This window comes from Abramis brama, assembly GCF_963993115.1.
Source record: "Abramis brama genome assembly, chromosome: 14".
Lineage (NCBI taxonomy): Eukaryota > Metazoa > Chordata > Actinopteri > Cypriniformes > Leuciscidae > Abramis > Abramis brama.
The window spans coordinates 6,525,741-6,550,712 of NC_139976.1; the positions used below are offsets into that span (position 1 = coordinate 6,525,741).

The 24,972-nt window shown below is 36.0% G+C and overlaps 1 protein-coding gene across 1 annotated transcript in view; it reads right to left on the bottom strand.

Moving 5' to 3' along the window:
• cdh12b (cadherin 12b) overlaps window positions 1-24,972 on the bottom strand; it is a 140,535-nt gene that overhangs the window by 19,056 nt on the left and 96,507 nt on the right. Inside the window, exons 7-8 of the mRNA XM_084135125.1 lie at window positions 8,751-9,004; window positions 5,072-5,208 (exon numbers count right to left, since the gene is read on the bottom strand). Of these exons, the coding sequence (XP_083991251.1) occupies window positions 5,072-5,208; window positions 8,751-9,004 (391 nt within the window). The remainder of the gene's footprint in view (window positions 1-5,071; window positions 5,209-8,750; window positions 9,005-24,972) is intronic.

The following is a 24,972-nucleotide window of genomic DNA, read 5'->3' on the forward strand; positions in this document are numbered from 1 at the left end:
AAAAAAAACCTAAACCTATTTTTTTATTATTTTTGATCAAATTAATGCAGAAGACTTCTTCGAAAAACATAAAAAAAAATCGAACCTCTAACATTTGAACATTAGCACAGTTTTTTTTTTTTAAGATTTAAAGTACTCAAACAGAGTGTTTAAAACAGAATCACCTATACATTTTATAACTGCAGGTATGATGGATTCAGAACCGCTTTGTATTTGGATTGGATCACATTAAAAACTCCACACTTCATCCACTAAAATCATACATAGACGGCATATCACATGAGCTTTCTATTGAGGAACCAAAAGGTCTGAAAATATAATTTACAGGCATAAAAAAGAGCGGTACACTGTCCTAAAGATTTGAACATTATGTTTTAAACCAGGGATGGGCAACTTCGGTCCTGGAGGGCCACTGTCCTACAGAGTTTAGCTTCAACCCTAATCAAACACACCTGAACAAGCTAATCAAGGTCCTCAGGATTACTAGAAAGTTACAGGCAGGTGTTTTTTTCAGGGTTGCAGCTAAACTCTGTAGGACAGTGGCCCTCCAGGACCGAAGTTGCCCATCCCTATTTTAAACCATACTACTATACTGCCACCATGTGGTTTTACATCAGTAATTTAAAGGGTTTTTAAATATTATTCCTAAACTGTCTATTCTATTCTATTCTATTCTATTCTATTCTATTCTATTCTATTCTATTCTATTCTATTCATAAATGTATAGATGTCTTTCATCATTTTTTAACTGAATAACATGGTTAATAAAATAACACCGAAGATAATCCAAGAAGTTTCTAGCTGACACACAAGGTCATTGGTGTCCTCTCTGGCACAGCTGTTGATGTTCGAACACGTCTTGCTGATATTGTTTGAGCGGGCAGTGTGTGGAGGTGAACATCAGTGCAGAATAAACTTTTATAGATCAGATTCGTGAGATGGGCTCAGCATGTCTGAGGAGAAGGTGAGAAGGCTTAGAACGAGGGATCTGAACTCATCCCTCCCAGGGGTCCCGTATAAAGCCAAGACCTGTGGGCGACCTTGATGAAGATGAGCAATCTTCCTGGAGAGAAAGAGAGTGAGGGAGTGTGTGTGTGTGTGTGTGTGTGTGTGTGTGTGTGTGTGTGTGTGCAGCTGTTTGTTACTTCAGCTCCAGGGACTCCAGGGTGTCTGATGTCCAGTAAAAAAATAAAATAAAAATAATAATACTGTTGCTACAATTTATCTGAGATTTATCTGAGATCTGACACATCATAACTATCCAGGCCTTGTGCTTCTGCCCCAAATATCCTGCAGAAAATGACTTGTTGTGTAGCCAATACTGGAGTTTTGAAAGAGATTTGAAAAAAGAAAAGAAAAAATGTTTTGGCTAACTAAATGTTAAATGCTAAATTTGAACCTGCGTAGTATCTAATATGTTCATACATGGCAACACATTATAATTTTCTAACTTAACTTTTAGACATTTCTATTTGTCATTATAAAGCTTAACATAATCTATGAACAATATCAATAGTATCTTGAAAATAATTTAACAATTCAGGGTGTGAACTTTGACCCATAATTCTATATGACTGTCTTGTAAGTGTGTGTGTGTGTGTGTGTGTGTGTGTGTGTGTGTTTCATGCTGATGAAAATTTAGATATCAATCTCAATATGCGATGGACATTGGTTATGCCTATATTTTAGGCAGCTCTATATTTAATGAAGAACATCCAAAAAAACATGAATATTCTTTAATCTAGTTAACCATGGCTTCAACAAGGACGGATTTAACCACTAGATGGTGATGTTGTATAAGAGTGAAATCACCAGACTTTTAGACAGAGTAATAACAGTAAATGTGTCTTTATGAGTCTTTGTGATGTTTTTGTCATTTGCTTTGCAGGTTTGACAGACAATTTGTGTATATTAGCTTGTTATGAGAAACACACTTTCCTTTCCATTAACTTGATTGTGACCCCGTTTCCAACTGGTATTGATGTAAACAGGGCAAATAATTATGTCTGCTGAAACATATTTTATTCTAACTGTAAAGTAAAAAAAGCTGTTTTCTTTAGCTAGCTGACTATTCATAGAAGGGATTATGTAAATCAAGGGTATCTGTGTGTTCTAATGGAAACTAAGGGCAGAAGTTTTCATCATGTGCAACAAGCGTGAAATGTTTGGGAAACTGCGTGCTGACTCGTGCTTTCCTCAGCATTTTCATATTTAGTACAATATGATTCAGAGACTCCAGAACATCTGGAATTCCACCTGGTGTGACATTAACACTGCTAAAAAGCTCAGAAGAGAGGCAGAAAAACAAGAATCTGCGAAATATGCTAGACTACCTTGTGATGGTGTTAAACAGGTGTTCTGCGCATCTCGTAATCACTGGTTCTGAGAGATATAAAAGCAGTGACGCATGTTTTACAAGACTCTGTATAATGCTAGTGAGGGAATTGCACATGACGCGCTGGTGAAAAAAGAGCATTTATAAGATGTAAGACTGCAAAAAATGGATGGTTCAGTACTTCTTGTGTTCATATAAATTTACAGCTCCAAATAGCAGAGGTGGGTGAAAAAGTTTTAACAAACTAACTAACTTTTAGGGACATGCTAAATAGTAAAATGTAAAATGGACTATTCAGCTGGGATGCCTGAACAATGATCTTTTTTATATAAATATATTTTATTTAATATATGTATATGTCAATGTAACCCAAAAAAGTGTGTATATATATATATATATATATATATATATATATATATATATATATATATATATATATATATACGTGTGTTATATATTTTTCTAATCAAGGTTTTAATCAATAAATCAAATATATTTTCAAACAACAATGTAAATCTAATATAAATGTGTTATTCAAAAAGTAAAACATAGTAGAGATGGCTTAGTTTATCAAGAATTGAAATATATTCTTTTTTTTCTAATATTCAGAAAGGCATGAGTTATGAATGAAAGACTATGTGCTCTGTGATGTGCTCTGTGTTTCTCTTAATCTGAATGATTCCATCAGGGAAACAGAGGGAACAGAATGTAAAATTGTCTAAAATACACTGATAGTGAAGACAAAAACTGGATAAAAACTGAGCTTCTAATACATGGTGGACAATTCCCACTGCAGTAGAGGAGTGAAGTGCAACAGCTCTGACTTCTGCCAAGTCTCTCCCAAATTAGCTTTAGAAATCACAATTAGCATATCACCAGTGCAACCTTGAGAGACAGTGAGTAATAACCGTTACCATGGTGATAAAGGCTCAACTTTTAACGACCTCTCATCCCCATTCTGTCTTAATGAATGCGAGTCGCCGCGTTTGTAATTTTGATTGAGCACCACATAGTCTCCAAGATAATGGCTTTGGTGACTTCTCAACGGATTTGACGACTTGATGACGATGGATTTGCTTATTTACGTGGTGATTCAATCCACAGATCTTTTCCGACACAAACACAATTACAGCAATGACAAGTTTGACGTTGGTTCGTGATCGCCTTTCAAATGGCTTCCTAAAATAGTGAATGTGAAATGTAGTTTGCAACCCCTTTTACTTCCATAATCTGAAGGCCTTTCCAAATGAAATAGCATTTTCAACCAGAAAGATAAAAATTGTAGGCCGGGACTTTGAGAATTGATCGGCTTATGGGTGTTATTTAGCACAACTAAGGTGGCTGGAGGGGAGGGCTGACATTGTAAAATGTGATTGTGTACTCAGTTACCCAAGAAAGTACTGGTAATATAAGGTAACTGCATGGGTTAAGATTAGGTTTAGGGACGGTCCAGGGTTAGTACCTAGTTATTACCCAGTTATTGAAATTGCTATAATAAGTACATAGTATGTACACGTGGAAAAGGACTGTAAAATAAAGTGCTACAGTAAAATTAATTTGTGATGTCATCCAAAAAGGAAAGTCATTTAAGGGGTGGAGAATGTAAAAAAATAAATAAATAAAAAATAAAAATAAAAATAAAAATAAAAATAAATAAATAAATAAATAATAATAATAATAATAATAATAATAATAATAATAATAATAATAATAATAAATACATTAAAAAAATACTGTTAAAGTTCGGGGTCAGTAAGTTATAATATATATATATATATATATATATATATATATATATATATATATATATATATATATATATATATATATATATATATATACAATTTTTTTTTTGTTCTCAAGGACTGATTAAATTTATAAAAAAGTGTCTGCAAAGAGTTTTCATTTTGTTATAAAAGATTTCAAATAAATGCTGTTCTTTTGAAGTTTCTATTCATTAAGAATCCTGAAAAAAAGTATCACTCTTTTCACACAAAAAATAAAATGGGTAGCAGTATTTTCAACATTGATAATAATCATAAATGTTTCTTGAACAGCAAATCATCATATTACAATGATTTCTGAAGGATCATGTGACACTGACTGGAGTAATGATGTTGAAAATTCAGCTTTGTATCACAGGAAAAAAATACATTTTAAAATATATTCAAATAGAAAACTGATATTTTAAATTGTACAAATATTTAACAATATTGCAGTTTTTACTATATTTTCGATCAAATAAATGCACCCTTGGTGAGCATAAAATAAAACATTTAAAAAATCTTGCAGATGCTGCAGATTTAACACCATTTAGCACCAATGAATTGTGAACAGTAAGACAGTAACATGAAAATATAAACTTTGACCTTGACTTTGAAACACCTTATCATTAAAGTTGTATCATTGTTGTTCATGACGACATAATGTGAGACCAAGTCTTCTATAAATGACCACACTGATGGCAAGGAACAACTAATTCACCAGCAGTTTAAGAACTTGGGAATACATCAATTGTTAAATTCAGGAGGTCAAGGAGAAAAGAAAGACACTGTAGTAATGATACATATTCCAGGAGAGTCGTCATATTTTATGAATGCTCGTAAAAAGCAGACTTAATGGAATTTGCTGCTGACTGCGCAGTGATGGGCCACCGTAAATCCGTTAGATAAAATCCCTGCATTTAAGACAATTGGACTTTTATGAATCACTACTGAGGTTCACAGCCATACTTACTAACTTTAGTGGCCACAACTGAAATGTTGTGCTGCGCTATACTCTCCCTGTCCAGAAGCTCATTGGTCGAGATGGTTCCTCTGACGGGATCGATGTCGAAGAAACTGTCCAGGTCGCTCTTCCAGTCAATGGAATACCTGAAGAACAAAGAATTAGTTCATACAGTACATTTGAGGGGCATATTCACCCTTACTAGGCTAGGCACTACTGTAGGCGATGTTCAAGGGTATATATTGCCATTTTTGTCCTTCTATTCTCATCCTCACAGTTTTGCACAGTGCTCATTATGTTTGATTTAGTCATGCGGCAAGCAGGCATGAAAATACTGTGCACTCTAGCGAACTGCTATGTGTGGGTCCAGTTTTGAACAGATGTGATGTCGGTGTAATAGCCTAGCAACCTTGTTAACACACCCCGTAACCATTCTCATGGGGTGTTTAACATGTGTCTCGGTGAGACTTTTCCCCCCAGTATATGCATGAGAAAGTTCGGTTTGCGATGACCTCATTCATATACCATTGACGGTTTGGACTCATTCTCTCACAAACACTTTTTCAAACCTGAACTTCTGGACGTATTAATGCATGGCTGGTATTTTCAACACTGCTTGTTTGTTTATTTGTGGCTTGACCGAGAATTGAGCAAAGGGAAATTAAGTGGGAGAGCTGGGTGAAGTGGGATGCTATGTGGTTTATAGTTTACACATTTCAGCAGCTGCCTTGTTACATTTACTCAAAAGGTGGTCAAAAAAAAGAAAAAGAAAAACATCTGAGGATTTTTGTGCATTTGCATTGGATTCTCAACAAAACGCCTTTGATGTTCTGATTCACAACCGTAAGGAGGCCTGATTCTCCATAATAATCATCATACATACCATACAGAGACTGCAGTAGTGGGAATGTAATGCATATAAATGACTCATTCTGAATCTGTGTGTAACGATCACCAGTAAGAGTGCCCGGGATTACCATCAGTGTCTTGCACTCCAACCCGGACAATCACCACACATCCACAGACTCCGTTTCCCATAATCCTTTGCCCATCGACTAATCAGCCATGATCACGTTCACCTGTATGTCATTACGTTGTTCAACTCACCCCATATAAGCCTGGTTTTCACATTCATTCCCTGCGAAGTCTTGTTTAGTGTTTGTACTGCAATTCCGAGCATTCTCTCTATTGATCCCTTGTTCTTGGTGTTTGATCTTTGCCTGTTTCTTGGATTCCCCTTTGCCTGTGTCCCCTGCCTTTTTGTTGTGTTTGTTTGTATGGACTGCCTTCCTGTGTCAGACCTTGCCTGTACTTTGGATTACGTCTTTGGATTACGTTTTTGGATTACCCTTTCAGAATAAACTTCATTTGGATCCTCAACCTTCATGTCTCGGAGCAGTATGTGATACTGTGTTAATATAGCACATTTCAAAACAGGAAATAGTTGGGAAAAGAAAAGATTGTTCAACCCTCAGGCCATGTTTACACCTGGTATTAAGATGCATTTTGGTCGATCGGATTACAAGTAGACGAGAGAGACACATTTCCGTTTACATCTGGTGATTTATTTACTCTCATTTGTCCACTTCTGTACTGATTTCTTCGAGGGGAGGGTCTATGGGCGGGTAAATGTATTATTATTATTATTTTTTTTTAATTAGATCTTTAGATCTAATGGACAAAATAAGCTTGAGTAATTTACATATGAACACACGGGGAGCATCAGCTTTCGTTTCTGCTTTTACAGACGCAAGACCATGCTGAACGCAGTGAGTGCATGTTAGAAATGGTGAGAGAACATTGTGCTTGGTATGTTTTTCATCTTCAAACCAAACTTGGGTCTACACAAGTTTTGGTTCATTTCTAATTAGCTGATCATTAACCTACTGTATCTGAGCAAAGCCTTTTTTTATTGAATTTTTTAAACAGCAAATGCTGCTGCTGCTGCTGCTGCAAAAAGGAAAAAAAAAACTTAAAACAGAATTTCAATATGATGCTTCATTAAACTTTACACGACTACGAGATTACAAAACAAACAGACTGATGAACAAATTATTCATTGTAGAAAGTAGTTAAGAGACCAGCTCAACAGACCCTTGGCTGTGCGGAGAGATGAAGCAGAACATCAAATTTGTCCTATTTTAACAACTTGCATAAGTCTTGTTCTATTCCTGTTGCGTGATGTGAGAGTCAGTTAAACTAATGTCTATCTCCTGAATTTTATCAGGCGTCATGCAGTCAGGATAGTTTGAGCATATTCCTATGTTGACTCAAAGCTAAAACATTCATAAGTATTTGGAAAAAGAAAGCAAGCGATGTGGGTCGATTCAGCTGAAATAGCAGCTTCGCTGGGCCTGAGATCCAAATGTGTAATGAGATAAATATCCCTGAGGAAATGAGTATGTTAAAAAGCAAACATTCATAAATACAGATGCATCTGAGGACAAACTGATCTAAAACAAACATGGAAGGCTGTTCAAAACCAATTTTACTTCCATAATATGATGGATTTACAAGTGCAACAGGATATTATTAAAGAAAAAAAAAATTTGATAAAAGATTGTGAATATAAACATTTTATTTATAACAAAAACCTGTTGGTGTGTGGCAAGATGATGAAAGAATAGCTAAATAGAATAGTTATAATAGTATCACTATAGAAGAGAATAGTGAGAATAGTATATGCATGCATGCACATTTATCACTATTCTCTTTAACTATTCTTTCATTATTTCTCATTATCTTGGTTCTTTGTACCTCTCTGATCAATCCTGAAACTGCAGTATTTTATGTTTTATTTCCCCAATTGTCAGTCACTTTGGTTAAATGCATCTTCTCAATGTAGAAATGTAAATCTGATATTCTGTACAGAACTTTACTCCTCATATATTTTGCCCACTTAACTTTTCTTTGAGTGGTTTACCTCAAGAAATATTTCAGTTTGTGAACTAAAGCTGACGTGAACAACACAGCTTCGGATGACTTTACTTCTTTCATAAGTCCATCCATTTCTGATCTCTCTGAAGCTCTTTTCTTGACTCCTGTAGCTTGGAAAAAAAAACAACCTTAAAAAGCTTTGAAAGTCGCTGAAACTACCAAAAAGCACTTTAGCTATTTTGTTTCATGCACGCGGTGGACACGCGCTGTGTATAGAAGTGTTTTAAAAGCTTTGTTCTTTTCGCACAGAACCTCATTGGGGACTACTCTTTTCGGATGAGAAAGTGCCCATCCCCATTGAGAAATGTTACGATGTTTCTGAATAATTAACCAAGAATGTCCCAAACAAAAGTAAAACAAAGCCCTTTCACAAATACAAATCCTTTCTTTGTCCATTTTGCTTTGTTATACTGAATGAAATATTCATAGAGAAACTGATTCACGGTGCGTTATAGTGTTGGGACCCGGCAATGGTGCATCAATTGTTTGTCTTCTTGTAAAACTTTAAAAAGCAATCTTAAGAAGTGCAACTCTAAAACATAATGGATTATAAATCGAGGTAAATCTTTCAGGATGTTGCTGTTTTGACCTGAGTGTGCACAAAGCTATAGAGATGTGTCAGATGGACTGTGTCCAATTATAATCTTTCTTTCTTTCAAAGGTACAATGGTGATGGCAAGGACTGAACTAACAACCCTCTCCGGTTACCAGCCCTGAGTCTTACTCTTTTGTATATGCTGTGTTTGCATACCTGACTGGACTGTTCCCTGCGTCGAGATCCTGTGCAGTCACGGCTCCTATAATGGTGCCTTGCGGCGTGTCCTCGTAAACATCCATCGTGTAGGAGGGTTTGCTGAAGACGGGAGGCTCATCCACATCCAGAACGTTTATCTTTACTGTTGCTGTGTCTTTAAACGGGCCATAACTGTGGAACCGTGGATCCAGGTGTGCATTCGAGGCCTCCACTTTAAATGTGTACGCCTTTTTGGTCTCATAGTCCAGCGGCTGAGAGACAGAGAAACAGAAAAGAAAAAAAGAAAAGTTCAGGTAAAGTGCCTGTTGAATTAGGCAAAACCAGGGGGGTCAACGTTTGGCTGTTCATATATACAGTGAGGAAAATAAGTATTTGAACACCCTGCTATTTTTCAAGTTCTCCCACTTGGAAATCATGGAGGGGTCTGAAATTGTTATCGTAGGTGCATGTCCACTGTGAGAGACATAATCTAAAAAAAAAAATCCAGAAATCACAATATATGATTTTTTAACTATTTATTTGTATGATACAGCTGAAAATAAGTATTTGAACACCTGTCTATCAGCTAGAATTCTGACCCTCAAAGACCTGTTAGTCTGCATTTAAAATGTCCACCTCCACTCCATTTATTATCCTAAATTAGATGCACCTGTTTGAGGTCGTTAGCTGCATAAAGACACCTGTCCACCCCATACAATCAGTAAGAATCCAACTACTAACATGGCCAAGACCAAAGAGCTGTCCAAAGACACTAGAGACAAAATTGGCTGGAAAGGGCTACGGGGAAATTGCCAAGCAGCTTGGTGAAAAAAGGTCCACTGTTGGAGCAGTCATTAGAAAATGGAAGAAGCTAAACATGACTGTCAATCTCCCTCGGACTGGGGCTCCATGCAAGATCTCACCTCGTGGGGTCTCAATGATCCTAAGAAAGGTGAGAAATCAGCCCAGAACTACACGGGAGGAGCTGGTCAATGACCTGAAAAGAGCTGGGACCACCGTTTCCAAGGTTACTGTTGGTAATACACTAAGACGTCATGGTTTGAAATCATGCATGGCACGGAAGGTTCCCCTGCTTAAACCAGCACATGTCAAGGCCCGTCTTAAGTTTGCCAATGACCATTTGGATGATCCAGAGGAGTCATGGGAGAAAGTCATGTGGTCAGATGAGACCAAAATAGAACTTTTTGGTCATAATTCCACTAAACGTGTTTGGAGGAAGAAGAAGAAGGATGAGTACCATCCCAAGAACACCATCCCTACTGTGAAGCATGGGGGTGGTAGCATCATGCTTTGGGGGTGATTTTCTGCACATGGGACAGGGCGACTGCACTGTATTAAGGAGAGGATGACCGGGGCCATGTATTGCGAGATTTTGGGGAACAACCTCCTTACCTCAGTTAGAGCATTGAAGATGGGTCGATGCTGGGTCTTCCAACACAAAATGACCCGAAGCACACAGCCAGGATAACCAAGGAGTGGCTCTGTAAGAAGCATATCAAGGTTCTGGCGTGGCCTAGCCAGTCTCCAGACCTAAACCCAATAGAGAATCTTTGGAGGGAGCTCAAACTCCGTGTTTCTTAGCGACAGCCCAGAAACCTGACTGATCTAGAGAAGATCTGTGTGGAGGAGTGGGCCAAAATCCCTCCTGCAGTGTGTGCAAACCTGGTGAAAAACTACAGGAAACGTTTGACCTCTGTAATTGCAAACAAAGGCTACTGTACCAAATATTAACATTGATTTTCTCAGGTGTTCAAATACTTATTTGCAGCTGTATCATACAAATAAATAGTTAAAAAATCATACATTGTGATTTTTGGATTTTTTTTTTTAGATTATGTCTCTCACAGTGGACATGCACCAACGATGACAATTTCAGACCCCTCCGTGATTTCTAAGTGGGAGAACTTGCAAAATAGCAGGGTGTTCAAATACTTATTTTCCTCACTATATATGTTCTGTTTACATTTTTTTAAAAATATATTTTGGACTTAAAGAGCACTTATCAAAATGTTGGGGTCGGTAAGATTTGTTGTTTTTAAAATAATTGATAATATAATATGATATGATAAAAAAATACAGTAAAACTGTAATATTGCAAAACATTATTACAATGTGAAATAACAGTTTGAAAATGAACAATATATTTATTCATGTGATGCAAAGATGAATTTTCCGAACAGCATTTATTTGAAATATATTTTTTTGTAATATTATGCATTTCTTAAATGTCATTTTTGTTCGATTTAATTCATGTTTGCTGAATATTCAAGTATGTTTATGTTTTTCTTTTTTTTTTACATAAATTTTACTTAGTCCCTGTTGGTAGATGTTGCAACATACAGCATCAGATTCTAAAAGAAGCTAATGAATAGTATCCAGTTATTATATAACTCCTCCATGTTAGCCATTCATTGAGGTCTTACATTAAGGCTTAATTCATTTATTTGCGTTTTATCTTTTTCTCTTTTTTTTTGCTGGAATTGCTCACTTTGATCATAATGAATGCAGGCCCTTTCTCAGATCTCGAGTGTGTCGATGTCTGGGGAAGTTTGTCACAATTGCTTTCAGGCATGTCAAACAAACAATACATACTCCAAAAACGGTTCTCTTGTGCTCCTTTGTGCATTTTCTCCTGATTTTTCTCCCCCCTTGATTCGGGGCCCTGTTTTCTGCTGATATCTATCTTTAAATTCTCACTTCAGTTCTTCTGAATCAAAGATTGTCTGTCATCAGTACGACAGCCATATAATGTGCTAGTGTGGATGATTGTGGTCTTGCACCACTAAATCAAAGCAGCCCATCTATAGAGATGAAAATCATACAATGCTATTGTACAATCACAGCTTTCTGTCTCTGTCAATCTGTCTCGCTGGGGGATAGCGAAAGGGCGAAGGAGACAAAGATCATATATCTGACCTGTATACGGTTTCCATCATGAGCAATTTAGTGCGGTATCATCTTTAGATGAAAACAAACACCACAGGTATAAATGAATGGCACCCGCAGACCTGTAAATACACAGCATATGCACTCTATATGGCAGTAACATGTATTTTGCACCTGAAACTTCCTAAGCAAACAGTTCATAAGCAGAGAGAAAAAAAAAAAAAAAAAAAAAAAAAACCGCCAGCTTTAGGTGATTGGCAACTCCAAATCGTTTGGGATTTGCCTGTGTCAAATGCCCTTGCTGAAGTTTCCACACCGACTAAATCAAATGGTGCTAATTAGAATCCCAATCAGGTTAAAGTGAACCTCCAAAAACTGCAGTCGCTAATTAGCTAATGTTCTTGTTGACATGAAAACAGAAGCATTGGTATTACTGAAGTCTAAATACAGGGAAAGTAAGCTTACAGTTGCCCACAAGTAATTAGGACCCAAGTCATTGTACACAAAATATATTTTTCTCATTATTAAAACTCGACTATGGCCTTCTGTGCCCCACAGAGACGACACTGTTTGGCATTTAGAGGCCAAGAGATGCATTGATATTAAGGTCGCAAGCTATGGAAATATGACAGAAAGGCAGTTTACAAGCAAAATTGCTTGTTTTTCAGGAAAAAAAGGACACATGGAGGACTTCTGTCTTCTTTAATATGCATAACGCTAGTAAAACTGTATTTCCATCCGGACGACATTATGCCACGTCCCTCATTTCAATCAGAACGCACAGCCTTTGTAACTCTAATTTGAAACAAAAGCTATAAATTGCTCTCTGACTGCCATTTCATGTGGTTATTTTCCATTTAGGTCCCCTCAAAGGGATCTTTAGTGATGCTCTTATTGAATTATGGCTTGATCTTCACAGTCGCATCGCCTGAGAAAGCCCTGCGCCGCCTTATGATATTTCCCTCCATGACACAATATTTTCATTTATACTCCCGCAGAGAGTTTTCAAGGTCATTTAAACTATTTGACCACATAACAGCTTTGCTTCGGTATAAATTATAATACTTAGAAACATGCAGAAACAGATGAGACATGAAACAGCATCCGCCTCAGCTCTCATGAAAATGGGTTATTTGTTGCAGGCAGACAGATTTCAAACCATCTTCTTTGCTTGGAAGATGATCAATTCCCATATTACATATGAATACAATATCTGATAGACTTACAGATTGGAAAGAAACAACATATGGACTGTGCACAGCCTTGGAGTTCAAGTGCATGAGCCAGCAGTGTGTCAAAATGACAAATAATGAGAAGTCGAATGTGTTAGCCGCCTTATCCTCATTTGTGTGGACCGAATGTAAGGAGTGTGATCATACTTTACCGATCAAAAGTTTGGAATATATATATATATATATATATATATATATATATATATATATATATATATATATATATATATATATATATATTTTTTTTTTTTTTTTAAAGAAGTCTCTCTAGGCTCACTAGAAGGCTACATTTATTTGATCAAATATGCAGAGAAATATAGTAATATTGTAAAATAATATTACAATTTAAAGGAACTGATTTCTATTTTAATATATTTTAAAATGTAATTTATACCTGTGATGGCACACATTAAATTGATCAAAAGTGGCAGAACAGATGATGCAATGTTATTTCTATTTTAACGTTCTAATAATCAAAGAATGTATCACAGTTTCCAAAACAAATATTAGGCAGCAAAAACTGTTTTCGAAACTGGTAATAATAAGAACACTATTAATATTTGAGCACCAATAATAACTGATAATAAATGAGCATCAAATCGGATTTCTGAAGGATCATGATATACTGAAGACATTGCTGCTAAAAAAAAAACAGTTCTTTTAAATTGTGATAATATTTCACAATGTTACAATTTTACCAATCACCCCAAGAAACTTTTAGAAAAAACATTGAAAAGCCTTATTTATTAAACATTTTTGATCGGTAGTGAGTGTTCCTTAAGCATGACGAAAGGGAAAGAAGCACTCCATTATGCCATATGCACATTTCCAAGCCAACACCTGCTCTTATTACCATGTGCATCAGATTCCCATTTGAGTTTTCACGACAGGTGAGGTGAAAAGGGTGAACCAGACGTGGCGTCTCTCCGAGCCCGTGTCCGGTATTGATGGTGGACGGACGTGAATGGTGATTAAATGTCAGAGGAAGCTGCAGGATTATTGGAGGTGAGGAGGTTTAGCCTAGAAGAATGTCAAGAGCATCATTGCCCTTTTAGTGTGTGTGAGTGGCCACATCACCCCGGCGGCCCTAGTTAATGACTTTATGCTGAGACAAGAGAAGAGACCGAGGGAAAAAGCGAGAGAAAGAGAGAAAAGACACCAGAAGGGTAATGACAGTGACTCAAACCTAATGAAAGGCTCTCAAGTGTGTCACTAGTTGTTGATGAAACTGAATCACAATGTGAACACTATACTTTACAACATCTTTTACTTGGAAAGGTCCTGAATGCTTCACATTGTGCTGTCAACACTAAACCCTTGATCATGAGAAGTATAGCTTTTGCTTTAACAGCACATATTTGTATTTGTAGCCACTCACTGATTATACATGAGGACTGAAAATATTTATTTATCAAGAAAATGTTCAGAGACATTCACCTATGATGTCAACTCTTGAATTGGTTTTTCCTTGCTTATCACTGCAAATGGGTCAGATAGAAAAATAATGTGTCAAATATTAATTATGAACACTGAAATATCTGGCAGTGAATTAATGAATTGAGACTACACGCCAGATTCAAACTAATTTGCAGCTCCATCTATTGGTTTGTCATTACAATCAGACAGAAAAACTGACAAAATAACTGTATTTTGCACATCCCAAATCCATTAACTATTATCTATCAACATAAAACAGGAGAGTTGCACACTCCACCATTTTTTAACTTAATGGCTGATGCCACTTCTAGTGAATATTGTCATTACAAAACATTGATCTTCAATTAAAGGTCACAGTATCAGGACACGACGGGGAGGACAATAACTCAGGGGACACACAGAACACCTCAGGTGTTAAAATGAAACATTTACACAAAATAAAAAAATGCTACTGAGGGAAAGTCATTTAAAACATTTGATTGAACAAAAATGTTGCTCAAGGAAAATTATTTACACAGCACAGCAGTGTGTATTAAATAGTAATTTCTTATTTATTTTTTAACTGGTCTATTAACATTGTAATTATATGAATTTGAACATTATAAAAGCCACAAACTTCACTGGGGACTGAATTGTATGAATTGTATGGTGTTGCTAACAGGTGACTGTTTAAAAGAAAACCAGTTGCATACAAATAATTAAAGTGACATTACATACATTTATAATGTTACAAAATATTTCTATTTCAAAATAATGCTGTTCTTAATGAAAATTCAATTCCTCAAATAATCAAAAAAAAAAAAAAAAAAAAAAGTATCATGGTTTCCGCAAAACTATAGGCAGCACAACTATTTTCACCATTGATGTAATGGTTATGTTCTATGTGTGACTCTTATGTTGTTTTTCCTTTGGTTCCCATATTTCCTTCCTGTGTTTAAGGTGTATTCAGGCCAACTCAAAATTATTGTAATTACAAGATTCCAGCTTGAGAAAGGCATTCACATCCTCATAGAACTTTTAACTACAGCTTGTAAACTGGACATTTTCAGAGAGCTCCTACTTGTACTACCTGACCATTGCAGGTTCATTTGGGCGTTGATAGTGCAGCTTCCACGTCACGCGTTGTCATCTTGAAATTGCAGTAATTACGACATGCTGTGAATGCAGCATTAGTTCCTGTTCCCTTTGTTCCTGTTGCTAGTTAGTTTCCATGATTACTTATTGGTTCATTGATTATGTTCACCTGAGTCTTGTTTGGTTCCCCATTTAACCATGAATGTAAGCCCTCAGTTTGGTTCTCCTCATTGTCCTGTATTGTCTTTATTTGTGTGAAGCTGTTATGCTGATTTTTACCTTCTGGATAGCCTTCTTTGGCTTATTTTTTTGTAAATAAACTAAAACTGCTGCAATTTAGATCCTCTGCTCATCTTTCTTTGCCTGCACCATGACAATTGATAATAATAATAAAAAAAATTCTTGAGCAGCAAATCAGCATATTAGAATGATTTCTGAAGGATCATGTGACACTGAAGACTGTAGTAATGATGCTGAAAATTCAGCTTTACCATCACAAGAATAAATTAAACTAATTTAAATATAATTGCGTATATTTTTATATGTTTACTTATTAACATATATATATATATATATATATATATATATATATATATATATATATATATATATATATATATATATATATATATATGTTTATGGATATTCAAATTTTGCAAAATATATACTAATGTGTTTGTTAGATTTAATAATAATAATAATAATAATATGTTTAATTTATATAGTGTTTTTCCCAAGCTCAAAGCGCTTTACAATCAATAAACATAAATACATCACAAACAGGACAAATAGAACAAACAATAACCATCAATAACCATATAGTAATCATGCATAGAAAAATATACAAATATCTGACCAAATGAAAAGAATGAGCAGTAGGGTAAAAATGAAGTAACCAGAGTAGTCCCTCATAGAGTGGGTATATCAAGCAACCCACTTCGAACTGCATCTTGAATGCCACAGAGCCCAAACGACTGCAAACGCCAGGACCCCAAACGGCAAATGGGAACACTCGATGATGACGGCCACTATGCACAAAATACTCCCGTCAAAGCCAGCATTGCCAGGTCAGCAGTTTTTCCCTAATCCAAACATTATTTGTAACGCCCCCATCCAATAATTACAAAGAGCTTTGTGCTCTGTTGCTTGTGATTAGAAACAAAGACTCAGCTTTCAAATTCTGTCATGAAATTCAAACAATAAATGCTGTTTTGATGCACTTAATTGTGGCGTGACATGTCGCTGTACACCTCAGCTCAAGCTTTTTCTTCCACTTTAATACAGGTTATACCTCAAACATGCAAGAAGGAGTTGGATAATACAGTACAACTTACTGAAATTAATCATGTCTCATGTAATCACTCAATCAGTGTTTCAACCACGGAAAGATGTCAATAAAAACAGTCACTTAACGTTGCGTTTACCTCAGGAAAGTTATCCGGTGTTAACAAAAAACACTAGAGAGGAGCTTATTTACTGTCAATTATATATGGATGCTTGAATAAATTTCAACTGAGCTGCATACAAGCATTTCCGTTTTTATTTGAGTGTATCTTATATCTTATTATTATATCCGAAAATAAATAGCAGTTGAATATAATAGCTCTGTTGTTAATTTTATAGTAATGTACCAAATGAGAAGGTTCCCTGTATAGTTTTGGGAGAGATATTTTGTCCTCAAGAAAATCAAATATCGGTATCGGCAGATATCATTCTGAATAACTGGCTATCAATATCGGACGATAAATGTGGCATCAGTTCATCTCTATAACAGATACATTTGGTCTGAGAAGCTAAAAGCTTTGAAGAACATTAATCAACACTACGTAGATCAAAGGCCTCAGGAAAGGTGTTAGTAGTTCAGGCAGTACGTGTACATGTGTACGTGAGGGAAATACTCATTTCCGTATCTGCGTGTACCGACACTTAAACGTTACCAGAACAAAAGACACTTTAAATTCAACACTTCATGCCACTGAACTCTTTGATATGGTAATGTGCTCCCTCCTTGCACTGGTGTGAGTGCCAGCAGAGAAATCCAGATGATCGCAGCCCAAGCCGTCAATGCCAGTTGTGGGAATTGAATAATTGCGCACCTGATCCTGAAACAAACAACATCCATTGTGTAGGTGCAGATGCTCCGAGCCGTTCGGTGCAATGTAAATATGTCTGCCATTAGCATTCTCTTCATGATTATTTCTAAAACACTAAGGGGCTTTTAGAACGCAGCGTCACTGTCCTCTGGAGAATTTCTGCTGCGACTCAGGTTGTAGATGTGAGAGCGCTTTGATGTAAACTTCGTTTTTATTTCCATTAGCGGATCTGCGCTTATTCTTTGTAACCAATAGGAGCTCTAGCAGACATTTTGCCCACACAGCCAAATACTGCATTATTCTATTCTTACTTAAGAAGATCTTTGTGAAATCAATAGCTATTATTAAAGTCAGCCCTTTAATCCTCAGGGCTTCTCTGCACGATATCAATACACCCTCCTATTAGTATGCAGAACCCGCTCCCAGATTTTCGTAAAGTGTAATGCAGTTTGCCTTCATCTAAATAAGATTACAATGTGAAGCACCCGGAAAAAGTGCTCCTCTTGTTGTTGTAACAGTGTGCCTGTTAGCCTTGGCCTGTGAAATAGCTCCAAGTTTTCATGAAAAGGCTTCTTTTTTTTTTTTATGAGCCCATCAGCTCGTTGGCTCACTTGTACACTTTCCTCTTTAGGACGCAGGATGCAGGATGATGCATATTTAATAAGAGCTGGATTTGTTTGTGTTTGGAACAGTATTACTCTAACACAACTTTTTTCATTCCCTTTTCAAGATGGGCATAAAATGGACACATGGAACGATACACTTATTGTAGCTCTGCCTGCCACCTGTAATTCCTACTATGCAGTACGTCTCCATATTATGTTTAAAAATACTGTAAAAATATGATCACAATATCACATTTAAGAGAACATATTTAAATGTAAATCTTTGGCTTGAGAGGAAATTGCTATTTTTACCATGTCCCTGGGTGCTGCACTCACTTATAACATTGACAAATTGATATATATATATATATATATATAGGCTATATATATATATATATATATATATATATATATGTGTTTTCTTGTGAGTAGTGTTTTAATAAGTAATCTATTTATATCATCTAACAAACAAAATCTAGGTTCTAATAATATTATAATCTAGGAATTTATATCATTTTTAGAGTGTTATTAAACAAAAATGTTCCATATATGACTGTGACTACACTTCCACTATATATGACTACACTACCATTCAAAAGTTTGGGGTCGATAAGATTTTTGTCTCTTATGCTCACCAAGGCAGCATTTATTTGATAAAAAATTCTGTAAAAACAGCAAGACTGCTTTCTATTTAAAGAAATCTGGCCTACTTATATTTGCACCTTGTGCATACTAATTATAAAAAAAAGAAAAGGATGACACACTTTCAGCGCCAGAGAAAACAACAGCAGTACATCTTAATGCAGTGGTGTGAGATTCTTTTTGGACACCTGGAAAGCAAGAGGCTTTAATGAAACAAAAGGACCCAATTATATATTCTATTTTGTCAGAATGTGCTTAATTACTGGCAATGCAAGCCATGGCCAGGATGTCTTTCTGAGGTAAAGAACTCCTGCCGATCTGGGTGGATAAGAGCCCATTTAATCAGCATGAATGAGTGCATTACAGGATCATCACGCAAGTTAGCTTGATGTATTTTATTAGCGAAACTGCACAGTGGATAATTTGTATTGACACAAAGACACAGCTCCCAAAATAAGTCCACTCGGCTAGTGCACGACTTTAGAGAGTACTGGAAACTGCAGTTGTGCAGTTCTAAAATTATACTGTTATGAAACTTTTTGCTGACTTAATTTGCTTTATATTCTGTAACACTCTGGCAAACAGCAAACAAATGTGCGTCAGCGAGGTACAATATGGAAAGGCAGCATCATTCTGAAAGAAATAGATGGAAAATATTTGAAAACAGAGACAAACAGTGACTTTTAACCTATTGTCCACATACAGACACTACTCATCCAGATGCACTTTTTGACGTGACAACATTGAAATTGCAACTCTTTACCGCTATCTTGGCACTAACCATAGTCTTAAACTATTTTGAGTAGACAAATATGACAAAATATATCTATCTATATCTATCTACAACACAAAAAATAGCAGAGTTCGTATTCAAGGGTGTACATTTGATTACCAGTAAACGTGATGTTGATGATCAAAATCAAAAAAAAAAAAAAAAAAAAAAAAAAAAAAAGCCTATAGCTTTTCAACAATTGCACATAATTTTAGAAGTATAAACACATCTCTTAAACAGTGGCTTCCATTATAAGTGAATTGCTGTAAAACATGATTTGAATTGCTGTAAAACATGAGACAAATCAAAATGAATGTCTTTGTAAATCAGTAGGATGCCACAAATGCAACGTCTAGACATTATATTGAAAACAACCTCAATATTGCTGTAAGCCTCTTAGCTGGAAGTACAAAGATTGCAGGTTGGAAGATAAAAGTAATTGGAGAGTATCAGCATGACGCCTTTGAGGAGATGTTTAGCCATCAGTTCCAGTGGGTTTTAAAGGGTTAGTTCAACCAAACATGAAATTTCTGTCATTAATTACTCGCCCTCATGTAATTCCAAACCCGTAAGACCTTCGTTCATCTTCGGAACACAAGTTAAGATAGGCCTATTTTTTATTAAATCCGAGAGCTTTAATAAATAATTAAAAGAAGTAAAAAGTTGTAATTATGAGAAAAAGACAATAATAATCGTAATTGACTTTTTGTCACACTTTTGACTTTCTCAGTTATGAATTAGTATCTCATAGTTTTGTCTTTTTATCTTATATGATTATGACTCTGTATTTCATAGTTTTGACTTTCTCTCTTTTTTTTTTCTCATAAATTACATCAATTATGATTTACCAAAGCATGATTTTTTTTTCTTATGTTTTGACCCTGTGTCTCATTTTCGGTTCATGGCCCACTAATTGAGAACCTTAAAGGGAACTGCACTTGAAATTGCTGAATATTTTACCATAATGCGCTTCACAGAATCAGTAGCAGAATCTCTTAAACTAGCATGCAACCACACAACCAAATTCATAAACTGTATCTCACAACACTGTTCCACAAGTATTGGCCAATACATCAAACTTGACATTGTTTTAAAACGGAATGATCACTGGAGGTAAACACAGCAGTGTGTGCTCTGCTTTGAGCAGAAGTGTCTGGGAATAGACGGTAAGGCCTACTCCAAGCACAGCAGGGTTTAGAGGTGCAAACAGCCCTCTATTTGGAGCCAGCAAAGCATGCAGAGCCCTCTACTGCTAAATGAGTTTTCTGTGTCGATAATTCATGTTGTAACTGGGATGTTTGATGTCTTCGTTGACATGGTGTTATCTCACCATAGTAAAAAGGATAAAGTGATCTTCGGGATTTTCGAAATAGGTAAACTCAGACATACACACAAAACTAGGGCACAACAAATGTATATTGCACACCAGGTTTCAAATGATGCATATATCCGCAGGCACACGGGTAATGTCATAACACACCTTTGGTTTCTAGATTCTTGACATTTGGTGGTAAAAAATATCCCCACTAATAACCTCAGTTCACAGCGCTGACACAAACACACCACTAACATCGCGTCACCTTCAGACTGCTGCTCTCAGCTAAAGTTTTTTTTTTTATATCCCCTTTCTTTACCACATGCCGTGCATGCTGACATTCCTACTTGTACGTACACACACACACACACACACACACACATACTGGATGTGGAGTCTTTGATATGTATAATCGGATATAATCAAGTATACATCATCACATCATTGTCACTTGTCTGTCATGTCATTACATTTCACATTCACACTTTTGCATGAAGGTAAACAAGTTGTTTCTGTTTCCGAATACGATATTATTCCTCCTGGCTGTTTGAAATAGCATAATAGCTTACTATTTCTGCAGAATATACAATGTAAACTGTGCACTGTATGCAAATTTTCCACATGAATGACCTACTTTCCATTTGCACGGAATACTATATCCCACAATACAATGCACTTGACTTGACATTCCAGCTGCGTCTGAAACCGCATACTATACCTATTATATAGTAGGTGAGAAAAACAAAAGAAATATGTCTGAATTCACAGTGATAATAAAAGAGAAGGAAAAAATACCCAGATGACCAACTATTTCCGGCGAGATTCTGAAGTGTGCATACGGTGGACACTTTACTATCCCATGATGCAACGGGAGCGGATTTGTGAATGGCAGAGAAGTGATGCAAATGAAGCTAGTAGATCACATGATGATGGCAACATGGCGAATGTAGTATGTCCATATTACATTCATACCACACACATTTATATATAGAACACACTTTTTTGTGTCATTCTGTACACTTTTCTAATGGAGAAACAAGATATTTACAAAAGCTAACCAGACAAACTGAATGTGACAAGGTCATGTGACAACAATGTTACAAACTACTGTTTGAAATCTTTATTATTGCATAATGCATTCTGTTTCACACACTATTTAATAATTAATAACCAGTATATGGTAGATTTGTAGTATTCAGTAAGAAGTAAGCTAGTATTCCCTTTTGAACGTTGCCCTTTTTGTTTATTTTACCAGTATATTAATCAGGAGTCACCCATAGGTGGCACTGCTTTCTCCTGTTGGAAACCTACAGTTCCTGTTCCCAAACAAAACACATGTAGAAAATGTAGAGTAAACATGGATAAACAAGGCTATCCAATGTGATTTTTGCATGCAAGACTTGCCTCCTTCCCAAACGATCTCAAATCAGGTGAATATGCCATTACTTTTTTATCACGGAAGAGGTGAGTCATTAAAATCCCAGTGACAGTGGCAGTTTGAGCACTCTCAGCTGATTTATAGATCAAACAGCACATTAATGACATACTTAATGAGGGATGAGAAACTCTGACAGAGTAGGACACTGCAGGAATGAGTCATTAGACTGAAGGCATGTAAGCCTGTGCCTTACTTTCAGAAGTCATGTTTCCATGTGGCAATTGAAGAGCAGCATCGATTATTGTGTTGACATTCTGCCACGGATGTCCATCTGCCTCACACTTTTTCTTGTCATGTTTTGTTAGCCTCTCTGCAGCTCAGATTGTCTTCAGTGTTTTGCCATTGTTTCTTTGTTTAAGTGAACTATGTGATAATTATATTCTGTGTTGTGTTGCCAACTCTGAGGGAGTGGGAGACGGTGAGATCCTGTGGGATCAGACTTCTCTCACAACTTAAAAGAATAATTGCTTTTGTTTACTAATGGGAGAAATGAGCATCATTTGTTTTTGATGACTAATCATGAGCTGACCCACTTTCTGGGAATTCGGGGCTGTTGTAGCTTCACACCACTGCACAGAATGCTGACTGGTGTGAAATGTAAATCTCCCAACGTGGTTATACCTGACCGTTTGGTTATGTATATATGTGTGTGTCTATTTGTGTGTAGGCTACATAAAAGTCCAAAACATTGGGGTCGGTAAGAGTTTTTGAAAGAACTCTCTTGCTCACCAAGGCTGCATTTATTTGATCAAAAATACAATAAAAACAGCATTATTGTGTATTAGTATTATTGCAGCTGTTTTCTGTTTTATTATGTTTCTGTGATGGCAAACGCTGAATACTCCAGTCTTCATTGTCACACAATCCTTCAGAAATAATTCTAATGAGCTGCTTAATATTTTTGTTAAAAACTGTGAAACCTTTTTATTTATTTTTACTTAATAGAAAGTTCAAAAGATCAACATTAATGTGAAATATAAATCTTTTCTAACATTAGAATTTTTTTTTTACTGTCAGTTTTGATCAATTTAATGGATCCTTTCTGAATAAAAGTATGAATTAATTTTTAAAAAAATAAATAAAAATAAACAAAAACAAACAAACTTGATAGTGTGTCAAATCAATTTCGGTTCAGTAATGTTTTTTTCCCCAAAATAATTTAACATTTACATATATTCATTATTATTAGTATATATATAATCACACACACAAACACACTAAACCACAATATATGTTATTTAATAGCAGATTTTCATTGTGACAAAGAAACCTTTCCTGAGAATTTTTCACAAAAAACTGTGACAACTGGCCCTGGTCTGCCCTAAATGTAAAATGTGTGGGGTCTGTAGCATAAAAGCCTCTTCTCTATATTTAGTATTTCAATTACCGCTTTCACAAAACACTCATTTCATGCACAATCGCTAACAGGCACACAAATACACAATACATCACAAAGCATTTTAATCTGACAAGAACATCCTTTGAGTAGAACCGAAGATAAGGGAATATGTGACTCGCTGCATGTGTGTGTGTCTGTGTACACATTATAAGCATGTGTATGCGCATTATTGTGCCGCCGAACGTTTATTTGAGGAATTGTAAATAGGGATGTTTCGCACGATTGTAGCGGGGATCGGCAGGGCCTATTGTTTGCTTTAATCGCTGCTTTAGCCGAGAGGTTGTATAAACATTTTCATGATCTCCTGTGCTGCCCATGTTCAATCTGACAGTAGAGCAGGTAATCACTCACAATCCTTAAGCCTTGATGATCCTCTCAACACACAGACACACACACACACACACAAATACATCTCATTCAGTCGGCCAGCACAAAGCACCATTCAGCTAAAGCCCCGCTATAGTAGTCTTCAGCTTACTTTTGCTTTTTACAAGTAAAATCGCACCTTTATCTGAATAGAATTAGTTGCTGAATTTGGAACCACATACAAGCTTACTACTACAGTATTTCTGCCATAGGACGATATAGTAAAAATAATAAGAGTAGTATGCGGTACTGGATTCAGCCTGTATGTTTCAGTGAGTTGATTCAATACCGATTCAATGATTAATTAGCGCCATCAAAACTGTATTTTAAAAAGTATTTTACTCAATATTGCACAATCTATAAAATTTGCTTGGGAAAAAGTTTCATTCTGTTCCATATTTTCGACCAAACTGCCACTGTTACCAAGTAGATTACATTTTGTTTAATCAATTCAAGAAATACAAATGCCATCTTAAATAACCAAGGCATGTTTTCCCAATAATTTTGAGATGCTGCTAACTGCAGAGCCAATGGGTGGAGCTTGACATCTTATGGGTAGGGTTAGGGTGTGGCTAGACCTTCAAACTCCACCCATTGTGCCCAGAGAGGGGGGCTGGATGTCAAGCTCCACCCATTGGCTCTGCAGTTAGCAGCATCTCAAAATTATTGGGAAAACATGCCTTGGTTATTTAAGATGGCATTTGTATTTCTTGAATTGATTAAACAAAATGTAATCTACTTGGTAACAGTGGCAGTTTGGTCGAAAATATGGAACAGAATGAAACTTTTTTCCAAGCAAATTTTATAGATTGTGCAATATTGAGTAAAATACTTTTTAGTGTAATTATAATGGTGTATTCATGTATAATTAGACTGTAATTTGCATGTTGCTGTGTTATTCAAATTCAAACTGGCTATACCGGCAATACCACTGGTTGGACACTTAATAGTGATATGCAA